Source organism: Notamacropus eugenii, chromosome 5 (genome assembly GCF_028372415.1).
Source record: "Notamacropus eugenii isolate mMacEug1 chromosome 5, mMacEug1.pri_v2, whole genome shotgun sequence".
NCBI classification, from domain to species: domain Eukaryota; kingdom Metazoa; phylum Chordata; class Mammalia; order Diprotodontia; family Macropodidae; genus Notamacropus; species Notamacropus eugenii.
The window spans coordinates 19,985,854-20,010,762 of record NC_092876.1 but is presented as its reverse complement, the minus strand read 5'-3'; the positions used below and the strand labels follow the sequence as shown (position 1 = coordinate 20,010,762).

At 40.6% G+C, this 24,909-nt stretch overlaps 1 protein-coding gene across 20 annotated transcripts in view; it reads right to left on the bottom strand.

The window, feature by feature from the left end:
* Nucleotides 1-1,619: 1,619 nt before the first annotated feature.
* The window catches only part of LOC140508293 (uncharacterized), a 51,365-nt gene continuing 28,075 nt past the window's right edge, over nucleotides 1,620-24,909 (bottom strand). For 6 of the 20 annotated variants that reach the window (XR_011968375.1, XR_011968376.1, XR_011968377.1 and 3 more), the window contains 4 exons: nucleotides 24,660-24,786; nucleotides 18,724-23,884; nucleotides 15,526-15,682; nucleotides 1,620-15,233 (listed from right to left, as the gene is read on the bottom strand). Coding sequence is in view for 1 of the 20 variants with exons in the window: in XM_072616103.1 (XP_072472204.1) it covers nucleotides 22,152-23,884; nucleotides 24,660-24,786 (1,860 nt within the window). In the remaining 19 variants the exon portion in view is untranslated. Of the gene's footprint in view, nucleotides 15,234-15,525; nucleotides 15,683-16,253; nucleotides 23,885-24,659; nucleotides 24,787-24,909 lie in introns of those variants that run through there. The other 14 variants (XR_011968371.1, XR_011968373.1, XR_011968372.1 and 11 more) reach the window with 14 other exon arrangements.

Sequence of the window (24,909 nt, the reverse complement as noted above, 5' to 3'; positions counted from 1 at the left end):
GGTGTGTCAGCAAGCAAATGAGAAGTCCTTACTTCCCCTGCCATCTTAGTGATAAGGAAAAACACAGATGTCCTGGGTTGTAATTTCAATTGAAACTTTGTTAAAGGTACCCTTTCCTGTGTCAGTAGGATACCTGTCATCAGAGTGGTGGGATTTTCTCCTTATCTTATGTCACAGAGACATAAGATAAGAGACATGGTACAGAAAGGAGATTCACACAGCTTGGGATCATAAAACTCAATTGACATTGATTTGTAAACTGTCTGGTCTTACTGAATTTATAATTTGTTCAACTAAGAGAGTTCCTTTCTCACAGCAAAATGTGTACAAACCAGAAGATTTCTGTACTGGACAGCCAGATTTAATCCTGGCTCTGTAGCCCTATGTAACCATCATCTTTATGGGGATTTGTTTAATTAATTAAATCATAAAATGTATACATTTAGCCTGTTGCCTTTTCTTTAACCAAGTTTGCAGGTCAACACATCATACCTCTGAAAGCTACCCACTCCTTTTCTGCTCCACTGTTGCCAACTGTGGTAGCTCCACTTTCCCTCCAAGTTAGCAACAAACTCTTCTGTCTCAGAGAAGAGCTCTAATCGCTGACATTAATTTTTCTGGTAGTCATTTTGCCGTGGGGCTGATGCTTTTGTTGAAGGAGAATATTTACTTTGGAGAGGATAGGTCTGTGATCAGTCTAGCTCTCTGCACCATGCATTGCCCTTATCACTTTCAAATCCTGTCTTTTCTTTCTTACAATCACATAGTCTATTAAATGTCAACATCTGCTGTGATGGTGCATCCACAAAGTTTTATCACTTTTAGGTAAACAGATGACAGTGTTGGTGATGAAAAGGCCATGAGATGCACAAGTCATCACTAGTAAGTGATGATTGCTATTGCTGTTTCCAACTCCATTCCTCACTAGGACTCCCTGCCAAGTCTGGTAGCCTGAGTCTACTCTAGCATTAAAGTCACCCAGAATTTTAAGTTTGTACTCTTCTGACGCATTGATGATAAAGGTCTCCAAGTCTTCATAAAATTCTTCTTTGACCTCATCAGGGTTGATCATGGTGGGAGCATAGGCACTGATGATGATGATGTGATGTTTTCCTGCAAAAGACAATAGTGTTGTCAGAACCTGGCATTCACTCCTTCTGGCAGGCATGCAATCTTGTTGATTAGATTAATTTTGACGGCAAAGCCTCCACCAGGTTCATGGTGCTTCCTTTCATAGCAGCCACTCCAGAAAAAAGTATATTGAACTCCAACTTCAGTAAGCTGGCCTTCCATTGCCAGCCTTGTTCCACTGAGTTCTCTTGCAACAAGAGTTGTTTGTCTTTTAAGTCTACTGGATTTTGTGTTGTCTATAAGGGTGCACACATTCCATGTTCTGATGAGTGGAGTCTTCTCTGAAGACATTTTTGTACAGTTTTTTGTGTTTCCACTGCACAGTGGGATTCCCTGCCTGCCCCAGTGATCAGGCCAGGGTTGGGGAAGCAGACAATTTTGAGTGCACATTTTCTTTTTTGCCTTTGTTTTTTTAAAACTTATTTATATGTAGTTTTCAACATTCACTTCCACAAACTTAAGATACAATGACAGGCACTAAAACAAGCTTAATAGGCAATTAAGTTTTATTATTACAAATAGTGCAAGTTAGCAAGTGTATACAGATAAACAGCAGATAATAGTTAAAAGAGAATAGAAAAAGAAAAAGTATACTTCATAGGCCAAGTCCGAGCTCCAACACTTTGGCAACAGGAGAGGTTGAAAGGGGGGAGCAGGCAGCAAAGGTCCTGGCTGGGAGAGTAGAAGCAGGAGTCTACTAGGGAGTAGAAATGGGACCTGGGAAGCTGGATTCAAACCTAGGTCCTGATTCCAAATGTAGAGTTGTTCCCTACCTCTACCAGTCTGCAACCAAAGACCTCCAAAGACCCATCTCTCACTCGGTCCTTTTATACATGTAACTTCAGGGAAAAGAGGATAGTTAGAACAAAGCAGGAACTCTGGCCAAAAGTTCCAGCTCTTGAATTTCATGTGTGTGCCCAAGGGCTGGCTGGGTCCTGGAACACAGACACCTCCTCCCTTAAGGAGTTTTATGACACTTAAGATAAGAGTTTCTTCCCCCTGGCCACATGCTTCATTCATTCTGCTGCTTCCCCTGGCATTCTCAGTTAAGCATATCAACTTTAAGTTATGTTAGGCCATGTGGTGGTCATGCAAGGGGCTGGGGAGAATATTCCTCAGTTTCCCCACACATATGAACTTAAGTCTGACTCCAGACCAGGCACTCTGTCCAGTGCACCAGCTAAGAGGCACTTAACTGATGTTACTGATTGATTGCTGCTCACCCTTATTGGCTAAGGGGGGAATGAAGTGAATCATCTCCCAGGTTCCCTCTTTATCTCAGAATCTAGAATCCATGGTGCTGTGACTCATTTTTGCCTCAGCTCAGCATTCCCTCTAAATGCCCAATGGGTAGCGACTGGGGCCTCAGAGCCAGGGGACCTGCACCTTAGTTCTCAATTGCTCTTCCCTCTCTCTCCCAATGAATGAAAGAATTGTCATTTCTTCAGCTCCTCATTAATCCATGCCAGGGTCTGCAGTAAGTTCTGTAGATTCTAGGACCAGAGCCCAGTTCTGTCCCCATTAGCCCACCTAACTACAGGTGCAGGCCTTTGGAAACCCTTTCCTACAAATCAAGTCTTTTTGATGACTGAGCCCCAGATAGCAGATGGTATGGGAATGTGGGGGTTGGGCTATCACTCACCTTTTTCACCTGTGTCCCTTCTTTAATCACTTGGATTGGCATTTGTTATTGCTTCATTCCCACCCCTTCAGCACACCCCTCCACCCCTCCATGCCTGGATTCTGCAATTCCCCTTCCCTCATTTTTCTGGGCCTTCATTCTCCCATACTCTCACCTATACCCCTTACTCTCTTTTCCCCTTCTCTTAACCTTGGATACACCAGGAGGGACTTGGGGCTCCTCCTAGTTCTTGAGACCCACAATCCCCTTCCCATGTATTCCTTGGGCTCCTCCCTCCATTCAAAAAAAGCACAAAATTTGGAAATCAGAAAAATCTCATTTGAGAAGAGAGTTTACACAATCAATGTGGTACACCATTCTAGTATCTTTTCCAAGAGAAATCCAGATTAGATCATGGAGAGTCAGATTCCTGGGAAACAATTCAACAACCAGGAAACATGTTAGCTGACAAGGCCACTTCTTTGCATTCCACTTCAGTAATCAGCAGGTCTGTTACTGCAGATATTGCTCAAATTATTTGCACGTCCTTAACTTCTTTCTTTTTTATCCTTTGATTTGTATTAAGTCTGATAGTAGTATATTATTATATCCAAGGATAGCAGTTTTGCTACTTTTTCCTTTTATGTCTTTTCTTTCAAGAACTATCTGTGCCCCTCCCTCCCCTCCACTGTTTTCCTCATCCAATTTGGGATACTGGCTGAGGAAAGAATTTTCTTTCATGGAGCCAAATAAACAAAATTACCAATATGACCCACCTCCACTCCTGAGGCCTATCCAGGAACATAACTGGTTTAACTTCACTAACTTAAAAGGATCTGGGGAAAAAAAAAAACTTAGCTAAAAGTGATGGACTTGTACAGGTCTGAACTTCAGCCTTCCCCATAATCCCACATCCCTTTTACTCAGTAAGTTCCAGGGGCTCCTGTAATATATAGGAGCAACTATACATGCTTGTTTGCTATTTTAAAGCTCTTCAGAACCTGTAAGTTGGTTACACACAGTTCTTCTTCACAACACAGCAGTGAGCTGCCAAACTGGCCTTTTGGCTTCTCCTTGGTGATGCTCCATCAAGAGGATTTAGAGACCTGCTATCAGAGTTTCTTTGATCTGCTTTCATAAAAGGAAAGGAAAGTTTTGAGGGGACAGCAATCATTTTACTCAAACACATATATCATTTACTTACTTCAGAGGAAAAAAGTCAGTGCCCTGAACTTCAGAGAAATAAAAAGTCACCATTAGAGCCTCCAAAACTGTCTGACCATTACATACATATACAGGCACCAGAGAGGGAAGCATCAACTTATGGGTTTTCAAAGTCCGAGGTGTTCCTTAGTGAGTTCTCAGAGTTTCATTTGGCCAAAGAAACACTTCTAGTCAGTAAGCCCCAAAGGAAAAACACATCTCAGAGTCTTAATACACTTTTTAGGGCCAGAGGGTATAACCTTCTGAGCCAGTGCCTCAGTACAAAAAAGAAAAGGTACTTGGGGCCCTCCTACAAAAAAATTCCCGTAATCAAGTTTCCCACAATGGGTAAGCCAATCAAGGAGTGAGGAAGGTGTTTTTTAATCATACCATTTAATCAGAAGCACTTTAATAAAACAAAAACAGCAAAGGATTCTATTTTGCTTGGCCTTACAAAGCCCAATTATAAGGGGACTCAATAAAGTCAAACTGTTTTACCTTTTATGTGTGAAAATGTTATGGATACCTTTAGGAATGCCATATTACTTCAATGCTTTGAAAGAAAACCTTAGGGTGAGTTGATTATGATGGGTTCATTCTCAAAAATAAAACTGAGTAGGGAGAGGTAAAATGGAGCAGTTATTACACACTAACAAGTCCTAAAAAGAAGAGCTATAGAAGAAGCAGATGGGAGTGGAACTGTAGTAGGGCTGGAACCTTGTTCCCATGGGATAAAGAACAAAAATTAGAATATCGAAATCATCTTGTTTTTTTTAAAAAAAAAGAAAATGGACTGGCCATAAATGTGCTTGCTAAGAATAAAGAAACAGGACCAGATGGATTTGCAAAGGAATTCTACTAAACATATAAAAGTCAGCTGATTCCAATATTAAATTAATGATTTGGGAAAATAGGAAAAGAAAGGGGAACCACCAAACTCCTTTTATGAAACAAATATGATACTGATATTCAAATGAGGAAGAATACAAACGACAACATTATTGACAAATTTCATTAATGTCTGTGGATCCTAAATAAAAGACTAGGTAAGAGATGACAACAAAATATTGCCAAGATTGTATATTGGGACCAACTGGGATTTATACCAGGAATGAAGGGGTGAATTAACCTGAGGAAAATGATACACTTAATCTGTCATGTCAATAACAAAAATCATATGAATATATCAACAGTTGAAGAATAAGCTTTTTAAAAAATAGAACACTCATTTCTATTACAAACACTGCAAAGTATATGGGAAAGGCTTACCTAAAGCTGTCAGCAAGAGTTACTTGCAATGGAGAGAAGTTAGTTAGCAACCTCCCCAGAAACATCTAATGTTCAACAAGGATGGCAGTTGTCACTAACATTATTCAATATTGTACTGGAAATCCTAGAATAGCAATAAGAGAAGGAAAAAATGGAAGGAATCAGACTAGGGAAGGAGGTAAGAAAACTATCTCTTCTTGGGGATGTCATGATGATATCCATGGAAAATCTCAAAGACTCAACTAAAAAGTTCGTTGAAACAATTAATTATTTTACCAAAATAGCAGAATATAATGTAAACGCACATAAATCATCACCATTTCTATATATCACCAACAAAACCCTGCAAGAAAAGATAGTAAGAGACAGCCTATTTAAAATAAGTCTGGATCAGGGGTAGTGAATCTGTGGCCTTGAGGCCACATGCAGCCCTACATCTAGGTCCTCAAGTGCATCCCTTTCACCCAAACCAAACATCACAGAGCAAATCCCCTTAAAAAAAGAATTTGTAATGTGAAATTTGAACTTAGTCAAAAGGCAGCACTCAAGAAGGTCAAATGTGAACTGGAGGCCACAGGTTCCCCACCTCTGCTCCAGATAGTATGAAATTCCTGTGGGGACATCTGCCAGAACAACCCCAGGAACTATATGAACAGAAATAGAAAAAAAAACATTTCATACAAATCAAAACAGAGTAATTGGAGAGATAGTAATTGTTCATAGGTATGCAAGACCAATAATATAAAAATGACAAATTTATCTAACCCACTTTATACCTTCAATGCCCTCCCAATAAAATTACCAAAACCTTATTTTATTGAGTTTGAAAAAATAATAACAAAATTCATTTGGAAGAACAGAAGGCCAAGAACATGAAAGGAGCTAATGAGAAATAATGTAAAGGAGAGAAGTTTAGCAGAACCCGATCTTAAATTGTACTAATATAAGGCAGTAATTATCAAAATTCTCTGGTATTGCCTTAGTAAAGCAGAGAATTTGAACAGAATAGATGTACAACTTACAGCAACAATTTGTGCATAAACAAGAGATGGCACGTGAGGTCCAAAATGAATAATTTCCCATTGTTATACATTACAAAAGTTTTGCACAAATAAAGCCAAAGTAAGCAAGATCAGAAGGAAACAGAAAATTGGGGGTGAGAATTTTATAGACAGTTTCTCAGATAAACACCTCATATCTCAAATATATAAAGAACTTGGTCAAATCTAGAAGAATATGATGACTCATTCCCAAAATCTCTATTGTCAAAGACTAGGAACAGACAGCTTATGCTAAAAAAAAATCTAAACTATATACAGTCATATGAGAAAATATTCACAATCATTATTATAGAAATGCTAACTAAAACAACCTTGAGATATCATCTTGTACCTGTCAGGGGAAAGGGACAAATGTTGGAGTGGACATGGAAAATTTGGGACACTGATTCATGGTTGGTGGAACTATGAACTGATCCTTCAGTTCTGCAGACCAAAGAATGCCCAAAGAATTAAACTGTGACTACCCCTTGATCCAGTAATGAAATCTGGGGTCTGCTTTGCAAGATGATAAAGGAGAATAGAAAAACAAAATATGTACTTCAAAATACTTATACTATCTCTCTTTTTGGTACCAAGAAGTGTAAAATGTGGGGTTGTCCCTCAATTGGAGCATGGCTTAAGAAGGATGAAGTAAAACCTGAGATAAAAAGTCAGTAGCTTCAGCAGTGTTTAAAAAATGGTCTACTGAGAATTTCAGGGAGGTGTTCAGCCCAACTCTCCACATCATGTCCTTATCGTTAATCAGTGTAGCTTCATCAGCCCTGAGTAGTTGAGATGTATCATAGTTGGATAGGTCTTTTGGCTATAATAGCCTTCAGAGGGCTTGCCATGTCCAGGTGTCCTGATGTCTATCTGGCCACTACCCCAGAGGACTCTGCAGGAGAAAGTGAGGTTGGTGAGTGTGGCACAGTACTCCTTCACTTAAATGGTTTCAAATGCAAGGCATGGTGTCATCTTCCAGATGTCATGGTCTTCTTTGAGAATAAAGGACAATTCACACAGTCTTCAGGGGCATCACAAAAGTATTTTGGATTTTTTCAATCATCATAAAACTGAATTCCATCTGCCTTCATACTGAGTCAAGAATCCTGAATCTCTCTAATCACTTAACTTTTACTTGAGTTCAATACAGCCTTTTAGAGATGGATGAAGTAACCTGTTGGGGTGTAAGGTCAGTTCTCAGGTGAATGGTCTCGGGCAGATAAAGGTAAGGGCTTCTTGATTGCAAGCTCTCATGAGGCCCCCAGGGAACAGCTGGGAATTGAGGAGTGAGACTCAAGCTTTCTTGTTTTTCCACCTCTTCTCAATGGAAACTTGCTGGGGAGAGCAGCCCCACCCTTGAGATTGGTTCGTGGTCTGAGCACACCGTTTTGTTAATTAGCTAAGGGGCTGAGAGCATGCATGGTATCCATGAGGAACTATGCAGGGGGGAGAGCTTAAGTGGGGACAGGAAAGCCTGGGGGGTGTGGTTCCTTTCTCTTCGGGAAGAACTCGCCCTGCATGCTGACATGTAACTAAGATCCTGAATAAAGCCTACAACTTATGTTTGATTGTGGAAGTCTCTTCTCTCAATACATTTACCTGGCTGGCCACCGAAGACCTGGAGATAGGTAAGATGACCCAGGAAGCCCACGGCAATTTGGCCGGGACAGTAACCTACTGGTAGGCCTGTCTAGTTCTCATTTTGATTTAGTACCTTTTCAATTTCCCCATCATTTTCATCAAAATCAATTTAGACTTTTACTAGGGTTTTGGAGCCCAGAAGAGTCAATGTGGTGCTGTACAATAAATCCCTGAATGCTGGCCACTCCTTTCCTGCATATTGAAAACCATGTTAGGACTCAGCCTTTCTTCAAGTTAGAAACAAACTGTTCTCCCATGGAGAGTAGCTCTTAGCTGTTGGCATTAAGTCTTCTCTCTGGTAGTGACCTTGCCTTGGGGCTGCTGCTTTTGTTGAATATGAATGTTTAGGCTCTGAGGGGTCCAATACTCTGTGCTGTACATCCCCTTTGTCACTCTCACATCCTGTTTGTCTGTTCTCTGTACAGTGACATACTCTATGTTACGTCACTGTTTGCTCTAAGACTACATGCAGGAATTTTTGTTGCATTTGAGGGGAAGAAGTGTTCAGTAATCATTTATTTATGTGTATATCTTTTTCTGTATATATGTTGCAATGTTTATTTGTAGAGAACAGGTTGGAAGTAAATGAAATAATGGGAAAGCTGGGAATTCTTTTGGAATAGTGTGACCTGCAAAGATTCATGAGTGATGGTCCCTGGGACTTTAATTTGAGAGAAATTCATGACTTTATTCTCAAAGTAGGTAATAATGGAAAGAGTAACTGTGACTTTGATAAATTAGAAAGAGATTCAGAGAGTCTTCAATCCTAAATGACTGTAAGAAAATGAGCTCAAGGAATGACTATCTTCGAGATAGTGAATACAGGATAAGTTTTACTGAGGAGGTAAAGCTTTTTCAGGCCCCTGGGAAGCTTCCTGAAATGCAAATGTATCTAGGTGGTCAAGGGGAAAGACCCATGAGCTGGATTTCAGTCCTCCTTACACATCAGAAACGTGATACTGGAGAAATCTTTTCTGTAAGTAAATGGGAAGGCCTTACTCATCAGCAAATTCCCATTCAAAAGGAGCCTGATGAATGTAATGAATGGAAACCAACCTCAACCCTTCACTCATCTCTTCTTTGTCAGTCTGTGTTTCACCCTGGAATGAAAAGATATGCATGGGTTCTTTGTGGAAAAGACTTTGGTTGGAACCCAGATATGGATAGAATTCAGAGGATTGATGCTGGGGGAATGTTTTTTGAATATAATGAAGGTGGGAAGGCTATCTGCTACACATGTCTCCCTACTGATCTTCAGAGAATCCATACTGGACAAAATCGATACTGGATTACTGCATGTAATCAATGTGGAAAAAAGTTTCACAAGGGGCTCCAATCTTAAGAAACATCAGAGAATTCATACTGGACAGATACCTTATGAATGTAACCAAAGTGGAAAGGCTTACACACAGAGGTCCCAGGTTGTTACACTTCAGAAAATCCAGAAGAGAAAGAGGCCTTCTGAGTGCAATCCATGCTGAAAGTCTTTCACACACAACTCTACACTTGGTAAACAACAGAGAATACACACTGGAGAGAAGCCTTATGAATGGCATCAATGTGGAAAGGCTTTCACAATGAGGCAAAGTCTTCCTACCTACCCATCAGAGAATCCACAGAGAGAGAAACCTGTTGAATGTAATCAGGGTGGAAAGGGTTTCTTAATGAGGTGGGACCTTGTTGCACACCATATAATCTGCACTGGAAAGAAGCCTTTGGAATGTCATGAGTGAGGAAAGCATTTTGCAGAGATACATTCTTGATGCACAGCAGAGAATCCACATTGGTGAGAAGCCTTATGGAGATAATCAGTGTGGAAAGATTTTTAGATACTCCTCCAATCTTGCTACTCACTAGAAAATCTACACTGGTGAGATACCTTTTAAATATAAACAATGTGGAAAATCTTTTATACATAAATACCATCTTGCTTTACATGGAGAATTCAGAATGAGGAGAAACCTAACAATATAATTAACACAGAAACTCTTTCACATTGAGCTCCAGTATTGTTAGACATCAAAAAATTGATACTGAAGAGAAGTCTTATGAATGAAATCAACATGGAATCATTTCCCACTGAGCTCAGACTTTGCATTCAGATTAGGGAATCCCCACTGGTGACAAACCTCATGAATGCAGTGAATGTGTCAGATTTTAGTTACTATTCTTAACATATGCTACAAGAGCTTCCACATGTGGGAGAAACCTTATGAATATCATTCAGATGGTGATGTTTGTAGGCAACAATCATCTCCAATTTCTCATCTCAGAATTCATATGAGATAGAAACCTGACCAATGGCACAAAAAAGGAAAGGCATTCAGATGGAGTTCAGAGCTCAGAGTTCAAATGAGAGAAACCATTCAGAGAAACAGTTCCCTATGTTCTTGATATCCATCAGTCTCCCTCTTGACTCATTCTCTTGAATCCTGATCCTTATTGTTCTAGAGTTCTTGTATCTGTCCTTCATCTTCAAAGAGCACCATGACATCAGGGATAGGATGATATGATTTGGGGTTGACTTTGATTTGAATGAGGGAGGGCTGTGCAAGGTCACTAGCCTCACTTTCTCCTCCTGAGCCATCTGGGTCCAGTGGCCAGGTATTGATCAGGATGACTGGAGATGGCCCAGGATGCAATGGGAGACCCTGGCCCTTTCAGTCTAAGGTCTTTTCAGGTTCTCTCTTGGAGTGAGGGAATGCCTATTCAGTGAATTCCAAAAGGCTCAGGATGGAAAATGCTATCCACATCTAGAGAGAGAACCATGGAGTTGGAATGCCAATCAAAGCATACTACTTTCACATTTAAAAAGTGATTTTTTCCCTTTTGTTCTGTTTCTTCTTTCACAACATGACCAATGTGGAAATGTTTACATGTTTGTACATGTATACCTTATATCAGATTGTTTTGCATCTTGGGGAGGGTGGAAAGAAGAGAGGGAGAAAAAAGGTGGAACAAAAAATTTCATAAAAAGCAAATGCTGAAAACTGTTTGTACCTGTAATTTGAAAAATTAAATACTACTTAAAAAAATTAGACAATCAACAAAACAATAAACAAAGTCCTGATTTGTTGTCAAAAAAACATTGTCTTTACAAGTATTTGGGAAAAATATAATACTATTTAAAAGAAAAATAAAGCTAGTCATTAATTCCATAGGAACATCAATCAGTGGCAGTGCAATGAAACACTGAAGCAAAATTTATCTCCTTCCTTTCTTCCATTTTCTCTCCTTCCCTTTTACGTTTTCTCCATTCTCCTGTAGATCCTGTTATTCCTAGCAGATTACAGAATTAACTTTCCTTTCTTTGTTACCCTCTGACTTAAGGTCCATCTCATTCCCCCAGCTATCAGTTTCTTTCCTTCTTGTTTATGCCTCTTTACATTCTCTAATTTAGTTCCAGAAAAGCATCAAATCTTCACAAAGATGGTACAACGATTAGTTCATGATCTTTCAATTCTATTTCTCCCACTTTCACTTCTTTTTCATCTTTGCTTTCACCTTGGTGTCCATATTATACATTAAGAAAAAATTCTCTTGATCAGTACTCTAATTTGGTTATACTTGGTTGCCTCAGTGTTTTGAGAAACAAATAGTTTCTCTCAGTCTCATTTTCTTCCTAGGAATGTTTTGAATAGCCCTTTCTTATTGAGGGTCCATCTTCTTTCATTTATAGTTTGTCAACCCCCCCAAATCTACAGTTTAACCTAAGGAAGACAAACTAGATTGGGGGAGGCACATTTTTATTTCTCCCAAGCTGCCTTGACTTGCATTGCATGGCAATTACAGTCCAGAACTGGCCCCCCCCTAAGGGGACCAGGTCAGAACTGGCTTGATTTGGGACATGGGAGTGGAGAAGTATGTGCCTTCAAAGTGTGGGTGTTCACAAGGATCCCAGTCAACTCTGGTCAACACACTGGGAGGTGGGCTATATTAAAATAAAGGTCTGGAGTAAGTGACTTAGGTCACTTCATCCTGGTATAATACAATAGTGGCTGATATCACACCTACCTGGGGACAGAGGAAATACCTCTTCTATCAAATCACAGCCCCAATCATATCAGAACACTTCCAACCTTGGTTTATCTAGCCTGAAGAATCTGTCTCCACCCAAACCTTGGCAACTTCCAATGCAATCTCATTATCAGGAATGTCCTTCTACAGAATTTTTCAGAAGGGGACTGGAGCTCTGATTTCTTCAGCCTAAAATTATATTCCTTTCTTTATCCAAAACAACTTTGTAATTAGGTATTGCTATGAATTACTGATATTAAACCAGAGACATTTTCAGTTTGCTTTGGGGAATCAATTTTCAGGACAATCAGTTTTCTTGTATCCTCCCAACTCTTTCATCACAAAAAAGTTTTTATCTGCAAAATGTTGTTTTTCCCCCAATAGCATCTAATCCTCCTAAGGTAAGTGGAATCAGAGTGGAAGTCTGGGGAAGTAGCAAAATCAGAAAACCCTGTATGTCAAATGTGAGTGTTTGTAATGGGGCTCTCATTTTCTTTCTTTGTTTTCCCTAATTCTGACATCACTTTTCACTTTCCCTGCATGTATCTCTTCGTATTGAACAGGCTCGTGAGTCTAGCTTATGAGATTTGCGTCTTCCAGACTCCAGGCCATTCACCTACCATTGGTGGCAAATGGTGAGTACCAGCCCATGCCCTCCCTTCCCCCAGAAGAACACTGTGCTTGGTTCCAGTCAGCCTCCTCCCTGTGACCCCCTCAAAGAAGGGACAGCAGTATGACGCTGGACAGCAAGAAGAAGTTTAAGAAGCCCAGACCCAAAAGATTTTGGGTCCTATTTTTCCAGTGGGTAATGATGGGTGATGGGACCTGGACCCTGAATTTTCCTAAGCATTTCAGCAACCCAGTCCCTGGCATCTGGCCCAGCCCAGCCCACCTAGATACTCAGTAAGATTTACACTTTGGTTCTCTGCTCCACCCCAGAACCCTGTTTTACCTGAGTCATTCCAGGCGATTTACCATCCTTAATCCCATCCAGATTTCACAGCTCCCTTTTCCTATATAAGTATCACTGTTTAAATCCCATTAAGGGGTTAGTTAACTAGGTATCTACCCCTCTTCTATGGGAATTATAATAAATCTTGCCACTTTAACTCAAAGAAGTATGTGAATTCTTTCCAGGCATACTCACCCTGTACATTGACATTTCAGGCTTCCAAACAACTCCAAAATGTTATATACACATAAAAATGTATGTATACATACATATATCTTTATGTACATACATACATATATCTATATATACATATATGTATATATCACTATATATGTTCATGTTTATATGTATATTTCTTCTTTGTCCTTCCTTTTCATCCCCAAACTTTCCCTCTCCTTTCCAATTCAGCTAGCAAGAATCAAGATCAATACACACTCTGCTCCAGGACCTGATTAATGAGCGTCAATCTACGGCTTAAGGTCCATTCCCCAGCCCAATCGCTGTTCCAACCATTTGAGTCCCTCCCTGCCTGCCATGCCCCATTGCAAGATTCAGTTCAGGAGAGTGAAGACTGCTTTTACTTTTGAGGAATGGTTGAACAAGTTCTGCTACATGAATGTAATGGAATACCATGGTTCCATAAGAAACGATGAGCAGGCAGATTTCAGAAAAATCTAGAAAGGCTTGCATGAACTGAAGCTGAATAAAGTGAACAGAACGAGGAGAACATTGTACACATTAAAAGCAATATTATGGAATGCACTGACCAACCTCATTACACTTAGCTGTTCCCAGGAATGCAATGATCCAAGGCAACTGGAAATGATTCCTCATGGAAAATGCTGTCCTCATCCAGAGAAAGAACTACAGAGTGACAATTCCATGTTCTGTGGGGTGCTTCAGGGTCAGAATATTTCTCAAGTACTGGGTCTCCGTGTGAATGTGAACCAACACTGTTAAGGACGATGGTCACATGAACACAGTAATTACATCCCACCCTAACATAAGATGAATGAAGTTCGTAGGGTTTCTTCCTGGTGTGAATTCTCCAATGAACAGCAAGGCTGGAGGTGAATCAGTAAGCCTTTATGCCTTGATAATATCCAGAAAACTTGGCTTGACCATGGATTTTCTGATGTTTATCAAGAGTGGAATTCTGTATGAAAGCCTTTCTACAATGATAACATGCATAAGGTTTCTCTTCGCCGTGGATTCTCTGATGGGCAGCAAAACTCTACCTTATTGTGAAAGCCTTTCCACATTGATCACATTCAAAGGTTTCCTCTGCAGTGTGCATTTTTTCATGCACAAAAGGATGGCCTGTCTGGATGAAAGCCTTTCCACAATGCTTCCATCTCTAAGGTTTTCCAGTGTGGATTCTCTGATGTGAAGAAAGATGGTCCCTATGTGGGAAAGCTTTTTTGCATTGATTACATTCAAAAAGCCTCCTTCTCCTCTGGATTTTCTGATGGGAGTTCTGCATGAAAGCCTTTCCACACTGATTACATTCACAAGGTATTTGTCCAGTGTGAATTCCCTGAGGTCTATGAGCTGGAGGGTCTCTTCAGTGAAACCTCCAGGAGGCCAGTGTTACTGGATGGAGGAGGATATGTGGGGGAGATAGATGAGAGAAGCCTGTTAAGGTGGGAGAGGGTCAAGCTATGCAGGGCTTTGGATGCCAAACTATGCATTTCATATTTGCACCTGGAAGCAATAGGGAGCCACTGGAGTTTACTGAGTGGGAGAGGGGGGTGACATGAAGAGACCTGCCCTTTGGGGCTGGACTGGAATGGGAAGTGACTTGAGGCAAGCTAAAAGTCTTTGTCTCTTCCCCTCAGACATAAAGAATAACTAAGATCTCTGGGGAGTCCTAAATATGACTATATTTGGGAGGCAGGGGCAGGTCTGCAATTGGATCCCCCAGCTCAAAGGAAGGAGGGATCTTTGCTTGGAGACAGCTCTGTATTATTGGGGAAGAGGCTGGCAGCACTGACCCCAGGTCACCTAACCCAATATGGGGAAAAGTTGGTTTGTACATTCTACCCTCCCCCCACTTCACCCCCACTCACCTGGGCTGGGAGGAGGCAGGACAGGATGAAGTCAAGTTTCACCTTCCCTGGCTAGGAAGGTAAGGGGAAAGAAATACCAATATTGGGAGTTATAGAAGGTTGGAGGACAGATTCCAGGGAGCATTCCCTCTCTTTCTTCACTGAACACTGTAGCCAGATGGAGAAGACATCAAAGGACCAGGAGTCTTAAGTCTAGGTCTCAGGTGTCCCAAACTGTCCAAAACACTGATCCATACAGCCCCACAGCTGTCTGCCTTCCCTCTCCCCTTGTCTGAAAGAGTGATCACCTGGGGACAGGAAATAAAGCATTTTTCAGAATCCTTTCAGTCTCCTGTCTCTCCTCCCCAAGAATCCTCCTTTTCTCCCAAGAAAGAATTCTTCATCAACCTTGACCCCTTCCCCATGATGGAAGATTGACTGGTAGAGACAGAGAAAAGGTCTGTGTTTGGAATCAGGACTTGGGTTTGAATGCAACAGCCCCAGGTCCCATGACTACACTCTAGCACTCATACAGTGCTTTCCAGGTGTGATCTCATGATATTCTCACAACAGTACTGGCAGGTAGGGGCTGCTACTCACCCATGTAACAGATGAGTAAGCCCAGGTTGATAGGTGTAGTGATTTTCCTAGAGTCTTAGCCAGGAAATATCAGAGGGAGCATTCTCTCTTCTCTGACTCCAGGCTCTCTCCACTTAGCCTTGTCTGGTAACAACTCATTGAGCCTCAGCGTTCTCCTCTGTAAAATGAGGGGGCTGGACTTAGTGACCTCAAACTAAGCCCCTTCCAGGTTTCATATATACCTGCATTTCTGTGATTTGGAGATCAGCTCAGAAAAACAACAAACAATAACTCAGCAATGTTTAGAGTTGGAAGCATGTCAGAACATGATCTTGGAATTCCCTACTATTTGTAAACCTATGGCTCAGACTGGAATCCTGGCTGTTCCTTCATGTCCCTGTGACACTGGGCCAGTCATTGATCATTCTGAGTCTTCTTCCTCCATGTAAAATGAGGACTTGGATCTCTCAGGCCCCTCCTGGCTCTAGCTCATGGTCCTTTGAGAGCTGGCCACTTGAAAACTTTACTTCAGCCTGTGAAATCATCTCTATCCCCGTTCGGTTTCCTGGTTTCCTACTACTCTCCTACCTTGGACAGCACCCCAGCCTCAATTCAGAGAATCCTTGAAACACATTTTGGAGACCTGAATGAATCCTAATCCAAACATGAACTCTTTCCCCTGTTCCAATTTTCCCAAGCTAATTACATTTGTGAGAAACTTGCTCACTTAAAACAAAGGAAAATAGGTGTGAAATAAGGAAAGATTTTTATTAACTTACACATTCACCAGCTTGGCAGGGATCGCTAGTACAATTATGTAGACCAATGCAAATCCTTTTACACTGTTCTAAATTCAAATCACCTGCCCCAGCATCCACTGGCTAGAAGAAGTCTGAACACCTCACTTAATGTTCTCTCTGATAGGCTTCCCCTGAAACAGCTCATGTAATTTGGGAACAAGTTTCTGACCTTTTACTTATCAGAAACCTGTTTCTGCTACATCACAACTCTGATTAGCTGAGATCACCCAAAGCTGGGAGGAGTTTTAATACTGTGGAAACAATGAACCACACATTGTTGTGAGGTCTTTCTATCCTCGAGTCCTCAGTCTCTGTACTTCTCTCAGGGACAGTTCCTAAACTTCTAGTAATTCTTTCATCTCATCCTTAAATGAACAAACATAAAATTATACCCTGCTAAGCCCTTTGTGCCTTCTTAGACAGAGTAACAGGACAGGAAGTGGCTCCTCAGTTTTCTCCAAGAGACTGGGGCAAGGGAGATACTGCAGGGGAAAATGAGGACATGGACCTCAGAACATCCAGTACAGCATCCAATGGAGTCAGTTTAGGTTTCTGAAAAATTCTCTTCTAAAAACCATTGGCCGCTTTTCATGTGAAAGCCTCAGTGGTCTGATTTGGGAAATAGGAGTGCCAAAGGTGTGTGTCCTTCCCAGAGGTAAAGGAGGAAAGGGATTTCAGGGGTGAGTGGGTGATAAGAGAGCAGCAGTCACAGGATACAAGTTGTGCAGGATAGAGTTGAACTCTCTCCAAATAAGAGACAGGGTCTCTGAAGGGGAAGGAGGAGGGGGGCTCTAGATGGCTGAGTGAAGCAGGAATCATGGCATGAAGGTGGCCTCAAAGACCAGTTCTTGGTCTATGAAGCCTAGTTAGCTAGAGTACAGGTAAACCATCATGCCTTAGGCAGCATCTGTCTCTGGGGAAACAAGGCTGAACAGGACAATAATAATGACAAACACCATCAGTACTATCATCTCAATTCACCTACAAACTCCACAGGCTCTGTGTTAACACCTCAGTTGACTTTAATAGCTGTCAAAAGAGGCTTATCCTCATGGGCATGCTTCTGCCCTACAGTTCTATTCCCTTTCAAAGTCTGGAAGCTCCTTCACCAAGTCTCTGCCGTCAGAAGTCTCCTTGGTGAGCCCAAAGAGGTTCTCCCTGCTCAGAGGTCTCCTCTCTACTGTCTTCTTCTGTATGATGGCTCGATCTTTCAAGGCTGGCCCTCCTCAGGTTTGCTGACTCCCAAACATTATATTGTCCACAGTTATTTCAAATGGAATTTCTCTATCTCTTGCTGCTGAGCTTTATTAGTAACATATAGAAATGCTGATGATTTACGCGGGTTTAACATCCTGCAACTTTGCTTGTTAATTGTTTCAAGTCAGTTTTCAGTTGATTCTCTAACTATATCCTATCATCTTCAGAAAGTGATAGCTTGCCAATCTCAATGCTTATTCTAATTCCTTTAATTCCTTTTCTTCTCTTATTGCTAAAGCTAACATTTCTAGTACCATACTGGACAATAGTGGTGATAGTGGGCATCCTTTTTTTACCCTTGATTTACTGGGAATGCTTCTAACTTATCCCCCTTACATATAATGCTGGCTGATAGTTTTAGACACACTTCTTTCATTTTATGAAAAACTTCATTCATTCCTCTGCTCTCTAGTGTTTTTAATAGGAATGGGTGCCTAATTTTGTCACGTCTTTGCTGAATCTATTGTGTTAATGATACGATTTGTTTGTTTTCTTATTGATATAGTCAATTATGCTCAGTTTTCCTACTACTGACTAACCCTGGATTTCTAGTATAAATCCCAACTGATGATAATATACATCCTGGTGATAAGTTGCTGTAACCTGTAAATATTTTTTTTTTTAATTTTCCATCAATATTCATTAGGGAAAATGATCTATAATTTTCTTCCTGTTTTGGCTCCTCCCAGCTTAGGTATCAGCACCTTGTTTGTGTCACAAAAGGAATGTGGTAAGACTCCTTCTGTGCATATATTTCCAAATAGGCTGCATAGCACTGTAATTAAACGTTCATTAAATTATTTTGGAAACATTTCTAAAATGGAGTGTATTGTTGACTTCCTTGATTTCTTTTTGTAAAATGGGGTTAATTATTTTATTTCTTCCTCTGTTCATCTGGGCAATTTATATCTTTGCAAATATGCATACCTTTCTCTAGATTTCTACACAATTGGGTAAAATAGCTACTAATAATGCCTTTAATTTCTTTCTCATTGGTGGCATATTCACTCTTTTCATTTTTAATACTGGTGATTTGATTTTCTTCCTTCTTTTTTTGTAATCTAACAAATTAACCAAAGGTTTATCTCTTTTACTGGTTTTTCCCTAAAATCACCTCTTAATTTATTCATTGGTGTAGAGTGTCTTCTGGGAAGACATGTACCTCTGATGTGAAGGCTCCCAACCCCTTCTCAGTGGCTTTCCACCTTTGGTGTCCACCTCTTCCTCTAAGAAGCAGTAACATGTGCAGCAGCCACACCCTGGTAAATTATTTAGGCAGATGGTCTGAACCAGGCTGAGGGTAACCAAGGGGTCTCAAACCCATTGCTGAATTAGGGAGACGTCCAGTCCAAACATGTGAAGACTTCTCCTGGTGGAAAGAATGGATGACAAAAATTTGCTCAAATGGCTATGAAGGCAGCTGAAGCAGGTGCTGTGAATCACTTAGAGCTGGGTTGACCATTGAAAATACCTAGACCATTCACTGCATTTTGAGCCAAAACCAGTCTTGATTCTGTCTTACCACTGGACTGTGATGACTTTGGAGGAGAGGGTGAGGCAAATGACTTTGTGCAACTCTGCCTCACTTAAATCCAATTTACCCATAAATCAGAAGACATCATCCATGTCATTTTACCAATCTCAAAGTCCTGTGGGGACAAGGAAGCCATGAAGCAGCAGTGTGGATGCAATGGGAGCTGCAGTCACAATCCTGCATACAAGGGGCCCAGGTCCTAGGGCTATTGTGTCCCTGGAGGCAGCAGTGGGATTTGAGCAGCCTGCTGGGTGTCTGAACATTCTATTCTATTAACGATGGCACTGCTCATCTCCTGGTGTGAGGAAGTGGCTAGAAAAGGTATCCTAAAGCCAATGCAACCAAGATTAGGAGGGAAGCAAGAAAAATGGGAAAGAATTTCTGCAACTAATGTTTGTGATAAAGGCTCTGCTTCTAAAATACATACTGAACTGAGTGAAATTTACAACAACACAAGTCAAAGGATGTAGGCAAAGGATACTAACAAGCAGTTTTCAGAGGAAGAAATAAAAGCTATGTAAAATCATATGAAAAAATGCTCTAAATCACTGTTCATTAGAGAGATGCAAATCATCTGAGGTATCACACCACACCTGTTAGATTGGCTAACATGACAAAACAGGAAGATGATAAATGTTGGAGAAGATGTGGGAGAGTTGGAACACTAATTCATTCCTGATGGAGCTGTGGACTATTGGAACTATGCCCAATTTTGGAACAATGCCCAAAGGGCTACAAAAATATGCATACCTTTTGACCCAGCAATATCCCTTCTAGGAGTGCAGGCTAAAGAGATCATAAAAATGGGAAAAGTTCCCCACATGAACAAAAATATTTATAGCAGCACTCTTTGTGGTGCCCAAGAACTCAAATTGAGGGGATGCCCATCAATTTGCCAATGGCTGGACAAGTTGTGGTACATGAATGTAATGAAATGCTATTGTGCTATAAGAACTGATGAAAAGAAAGATTCAGAGAGGCCTGGAAGGACTTATATGAACTGAGGCTGAGTGAAAAGAGCAGAACAAGGAGAACACTGTAAACAGTAACAACCACAGTGTGTGAGGGATTTTTCTGGTAGACTTAGCCCTTCACAGCAAAGCAAGGACCTAAAACATACCCACTGGACTCTTGAAGCAAAATGTCATCCTCATCTAGAGAAAGAACTATGGAATTGAATCACAGAAGGAAGCAGAATATTTTCTTTTGTATTTTGTTTTGGTTTCTCTCATTCATTTTAATTCTTCTATGCAACATGACTAATGTCAAAATGCATACTATGCATACTAAGAACATATGTGTAGAACTCATATAAGATTCCATGCCATCTTGGAGAAGGAGGGGGAGAAAATCTAAGACTAATAGAAGTGATTGTAGAAAACTGAAAGCAAATAAACTAATAAAAATATGAAAAGGTCTCCAATAAAAGAGTGTGTTTTATAACATCCAATGCAAGTAGGTGAAGAAAACAGGATTCTTCTGTGGTATTAAGTAATATAAGAAAATTTCCCTTGGCTAAAAGCAGGAATTCACTGTCTCTCTGTGTCTATCTCTTTCTGTTTCCCTCTCTCTTTCTTGCCTGAGCCATACAGGATGAGACTGAGGATCCAAGGAATGACAGCCATAAAAGTAGTGTTTCCATGCTGATTTAATGTTTGCAAAATATTTAACAAATATTGATTAATTAAATCTTCACCTCAACTCTGGGACATAGATGTCCTTATCATCCCCATTCTACAGATGGGGAAACTCAGGCAGGATTAGGTGACGTGACTTACTAAGTGATATACAACTAGGAGGTACCACAGGCTGAATTGGAATTCACCTAACCCCTTAAAGAAAGCACTATAGAAACTGATGTCCAACAGGTACCAAGACACTTAAAGAATTTGTCTGCCTACAAAGAACAGGAAACATTGTGGGAATGACTGAAGAAGTGAAGTATATGAATGTCATGAAACACTGAGGAAAGATGGGAAATAGTAGGATTTCAGAGAAAAAACATTACATGCATAGGCTTTTAGGTACAGAATGGAATTTGGGGATGTTTAATGAGGCCTCTTCTGGGGGCAGGTCTAATGCAGTCTGTGCTGCAGCAAGAGGACTTCCCTTGTAAATAGATCCAAAGCTTTGTCTCCAGTATGATTTCTCCAAAGTATAGTAAAGTAGAAACTCTAGGGGAAGTCATTTTCACCTTCATTTCAGTAGGAACAAAGTTGTCCACTGATCACCATCCTCCAGAGAAAAGCATGAGTCTTAAGCACATTGGTGAGGTTTCTCTGCAGAAAGAATCCTCTGATAGAAAGTAAGAACTGATCTCTTGCTGAAAGCTTTCCCACAATGAGACCCCAGGTAATTGCTCCTCAGAATGTTTTCCCTAATCCTCAAGAACCTTTGAACTTCATTTGAATGGCTTTCCTTCTTCATGACAATGATCAGAATTCCATCTCATGAGAATTCTGATAAGGGAAAAAGGACATGATTGTTGTCTAAAGGCATCACCACCTTGATTAGTCATAAGGTTTGTTCCAAGTGTGGAAGCTCTTCTTACATATGTTAACAGTGGTAACTAAAAGTTTTGATACAATCATGACAGTCATGAGGTTCACTTCTAGTGGGGATTCTATCTATGATGTTTAGCTAAATCTGAGAGCAGTGGGAAATCAGTCCACATTTAATACATTCATAAGACTTCTCTTTGCAGTATCTTTTGTTTCATATATAACAATTATGGATCACTGTGTGAAACACTTTCCAGAACAACTACATTCTGAGATTTCTCCCCAGTGTGAATTTTCTAATGTAAAGCAGGATGGCAGTTCTGTGGGAAAGATTTTCCACATTGATTGTATTGCATTACACTATATGGTGAGTACCAAGATGGGAGGAGTATTTAAAAGTCTTTCCACACTGATTATATCCCATAGACTTCTTGACTGTGTAGCAAGAATGAATTTCTCTGTAAAATTATTTTCCCCCAATGATATTCAAAAGGCTTCTATGCAGTGTGGATTATCTGATGTCCAGCAACATGGAAGCACTTTCTGAAAGTCAGTCTATTCACTGTGGATTCTGCCAGGCATAAAAAGATCCGGCCTTCTTAGGAAAGCCTTTGCACACTCATTACATTCAGAACGTTTTTCTTCAGTGTGGACTCTCTGATGTGCTTCAAAATGTCCCCCGTCTTTGTAAGCCTTTCCACAATGATTACATCGATAAGGTTTCTCTCTAGTGTGGATTCTCTGATGTTTAGTAAGACCTCCCCTATATCTGAAAGCCTTTCCACAGTGAGGACATTCAAAAGGTTTCTCTCCAGTATGGATTCTCTGATGTGCAGGAAGACTGCTCCTGTCTTTGAAAGTCTTTCCACATTGACTACATTCATAAGGCTTCTCTCCACTATGGACTCTCTGATGTGCAGTAAGAGTGCTCTTGTCTTTGAAAGTCTTTCCACATTTACTACATTCATAAGGCTTCTCTCCAGTATGGATTCTGTGATGTGCAGCAAGAGTGCCCCTATGTGTGAAAGTCTTTCCACAGTGATTACATTGAAAAGGTTTCTCTCCAGTGTGGATTCTCTGATGGGCCCCAAGTTGAGTCCTCGTAGTGAAAGCTTTTCCACAATGATTGCACTCAAAAGGTTTCTCTCCAGTGTGAATTATCTGATGTGCAGCAAGACTGACCCTGTCTCTGAAAGCCTTTCCACAACGATGACATTCAAAGAGTTTCTCTGCGGCATGGATTCTCTGATGTTTAATAAGACTGCTCCTGCCTTTGAAAGTGTTTCCACATTTATTACATTTATACAGTTTCTCTCGAGTATGGATTCTCCGATGTTTAGCAACACTGTTCCTGTATCTGAAAGCCTTTCCACACTGATGACATTCAAAAGGTTTCTCTCCAGTATGGATTCTCTGATGAGCAACAAGACTGGAGCTTCTTCTGAAAGGCTTTCCACATTGATTACATTCATAAGGTTTTTCTCCAGTGTGAATTCTCTGATGTGCAGCAAGGCAGACCCTGTATCTGAAAGCCTTTCCACACTGATGACATTCAAAAGGTTTCTCTCCAGTGTGGATTCTCTGATGTTTAGCAAGACTGTCCCTGTATCTGAAAGCCTTTCCACAATGATGACATTGAAAAGGTTTCTCTCCAGTGTGGATTCTCTGATGTGCAGCAAGACTGCCCTTGTATCTGAAAGCCTTACCACAATGATGACATTCAAAAGGATTCTCTCCAGTATGCATTCTCTCATGAGCAACAAGACGGGAGCTTCTTCTGAAAGCCTTTCCACAATGATTACATTCAAAAGGTTTCTCTCCAGTGTGGATTCTCTGATGTGCAGCAAGACTGACCCTGTCTCTGAAAGCCTTTCCACAATGATGACATTCAAAAGGTTTCTCTCCAGTATGGATTCTCTGATGAGCTACAAGACAGGAGTTTCTTCTGAAAGCCTTTCCACATTGATTACATTCAAAAATTTTCTCTCCACTGTGGACTCTTTGATGGGCACCAAGTTTGTTCCTGCTAGTGCCACTCTGAACACAGTCATTCCGTGAAGTCATATTCTCACAGTGATTTAGGATACAAGACTGTCTGAATCTCTTTCCAATTTCATTAAAGTCACAGTCACTATTAGGACTTTTATTTAACTTCATATTAGTGTCATGGATGTCTCTCAACTTGCAGTCCCAGAGACCATCCCTCATCAATCTGTGCAGAATATGTTTTTCCAGAAAAATTCCAAGATTTCTAGTCACCTCATTTTCTTCAAACCTGCTCTCTAAATCTGAAGAAAACAAGCAATCAAATATCTACACACCAAAAGATATACACACATAAGCATATGCAATAGCAATGGTTACTGGATTATGGGGCTCATGACCTTGGCATTACCAACTGAAATGCAACAAAATTTTGTGTACTCTGATACTAAACACTAGCATTTAACAGACTGTATCAGCATAAGGAGGAGACAGACAGGCTGTGAGAGTGACAAAGGAGCTGTACACCACAGAGGGCTGGACTCCAAGACTTACTTACTCCAAGCTAACCATTCATATTGAACAAAAGCAACAGCCTCAACTCAAGATGGGTATCAGACTTCATATCAACAGATTAGAGTGATTCTCCATGGGAGAACAGTTTAGTTTCTGTTTCTGCTTTGGCATATGGACTCCCTGTTATTTTACACTGTCTAGAGTTTGGGTCAATGTTTACTTTCTTTGAGGAGATTGTTGGAGAGCCAAGGATTTCTTGTCCTACTCTGCCACCTTGCCAGAATCCCCTCCCACTCTTTTTGGCATGACATTTTCAGTGAAGTTATTAGAAATCTTCACAGAGTAGGAATCTGACAGTTAGGTCAGATACCTGACAGGTGGTAAATTATTTAGCTTGAAAAGGTGACAAGCCCAGACCATTGAAGATGTGGTACAAACAAAAGAGTGTGCATTCAGTGAAGCTTCTGAAGCTGAGATGCATCAGAATATAGATCCATTTTCTGCCACTGGTGAAAACTTAGGCCTGACAAATAACATCAAGAAAAGAAAGGAAATGGTCCTTACCCAGAGACAGCAAGTTCTTGACATTCTCCAGCATGACCTCCTTGTACAACTCTTTCTGAGAATGGTCCAAGAGGCCCCACTCCTCCTTAGTGAAGTCCACAACCACATCCTTCAATGTCACCAGCTCCTAAACCATCAAAAGTCACATAATTTAGAGCTCAAAGAGACTCCAAAATTCCTCTAGTCCAACTCTCATCCACTTGGAACAGGACACTGAAGCCCAGAGAAAGGATTTCCCTAACACTCATAT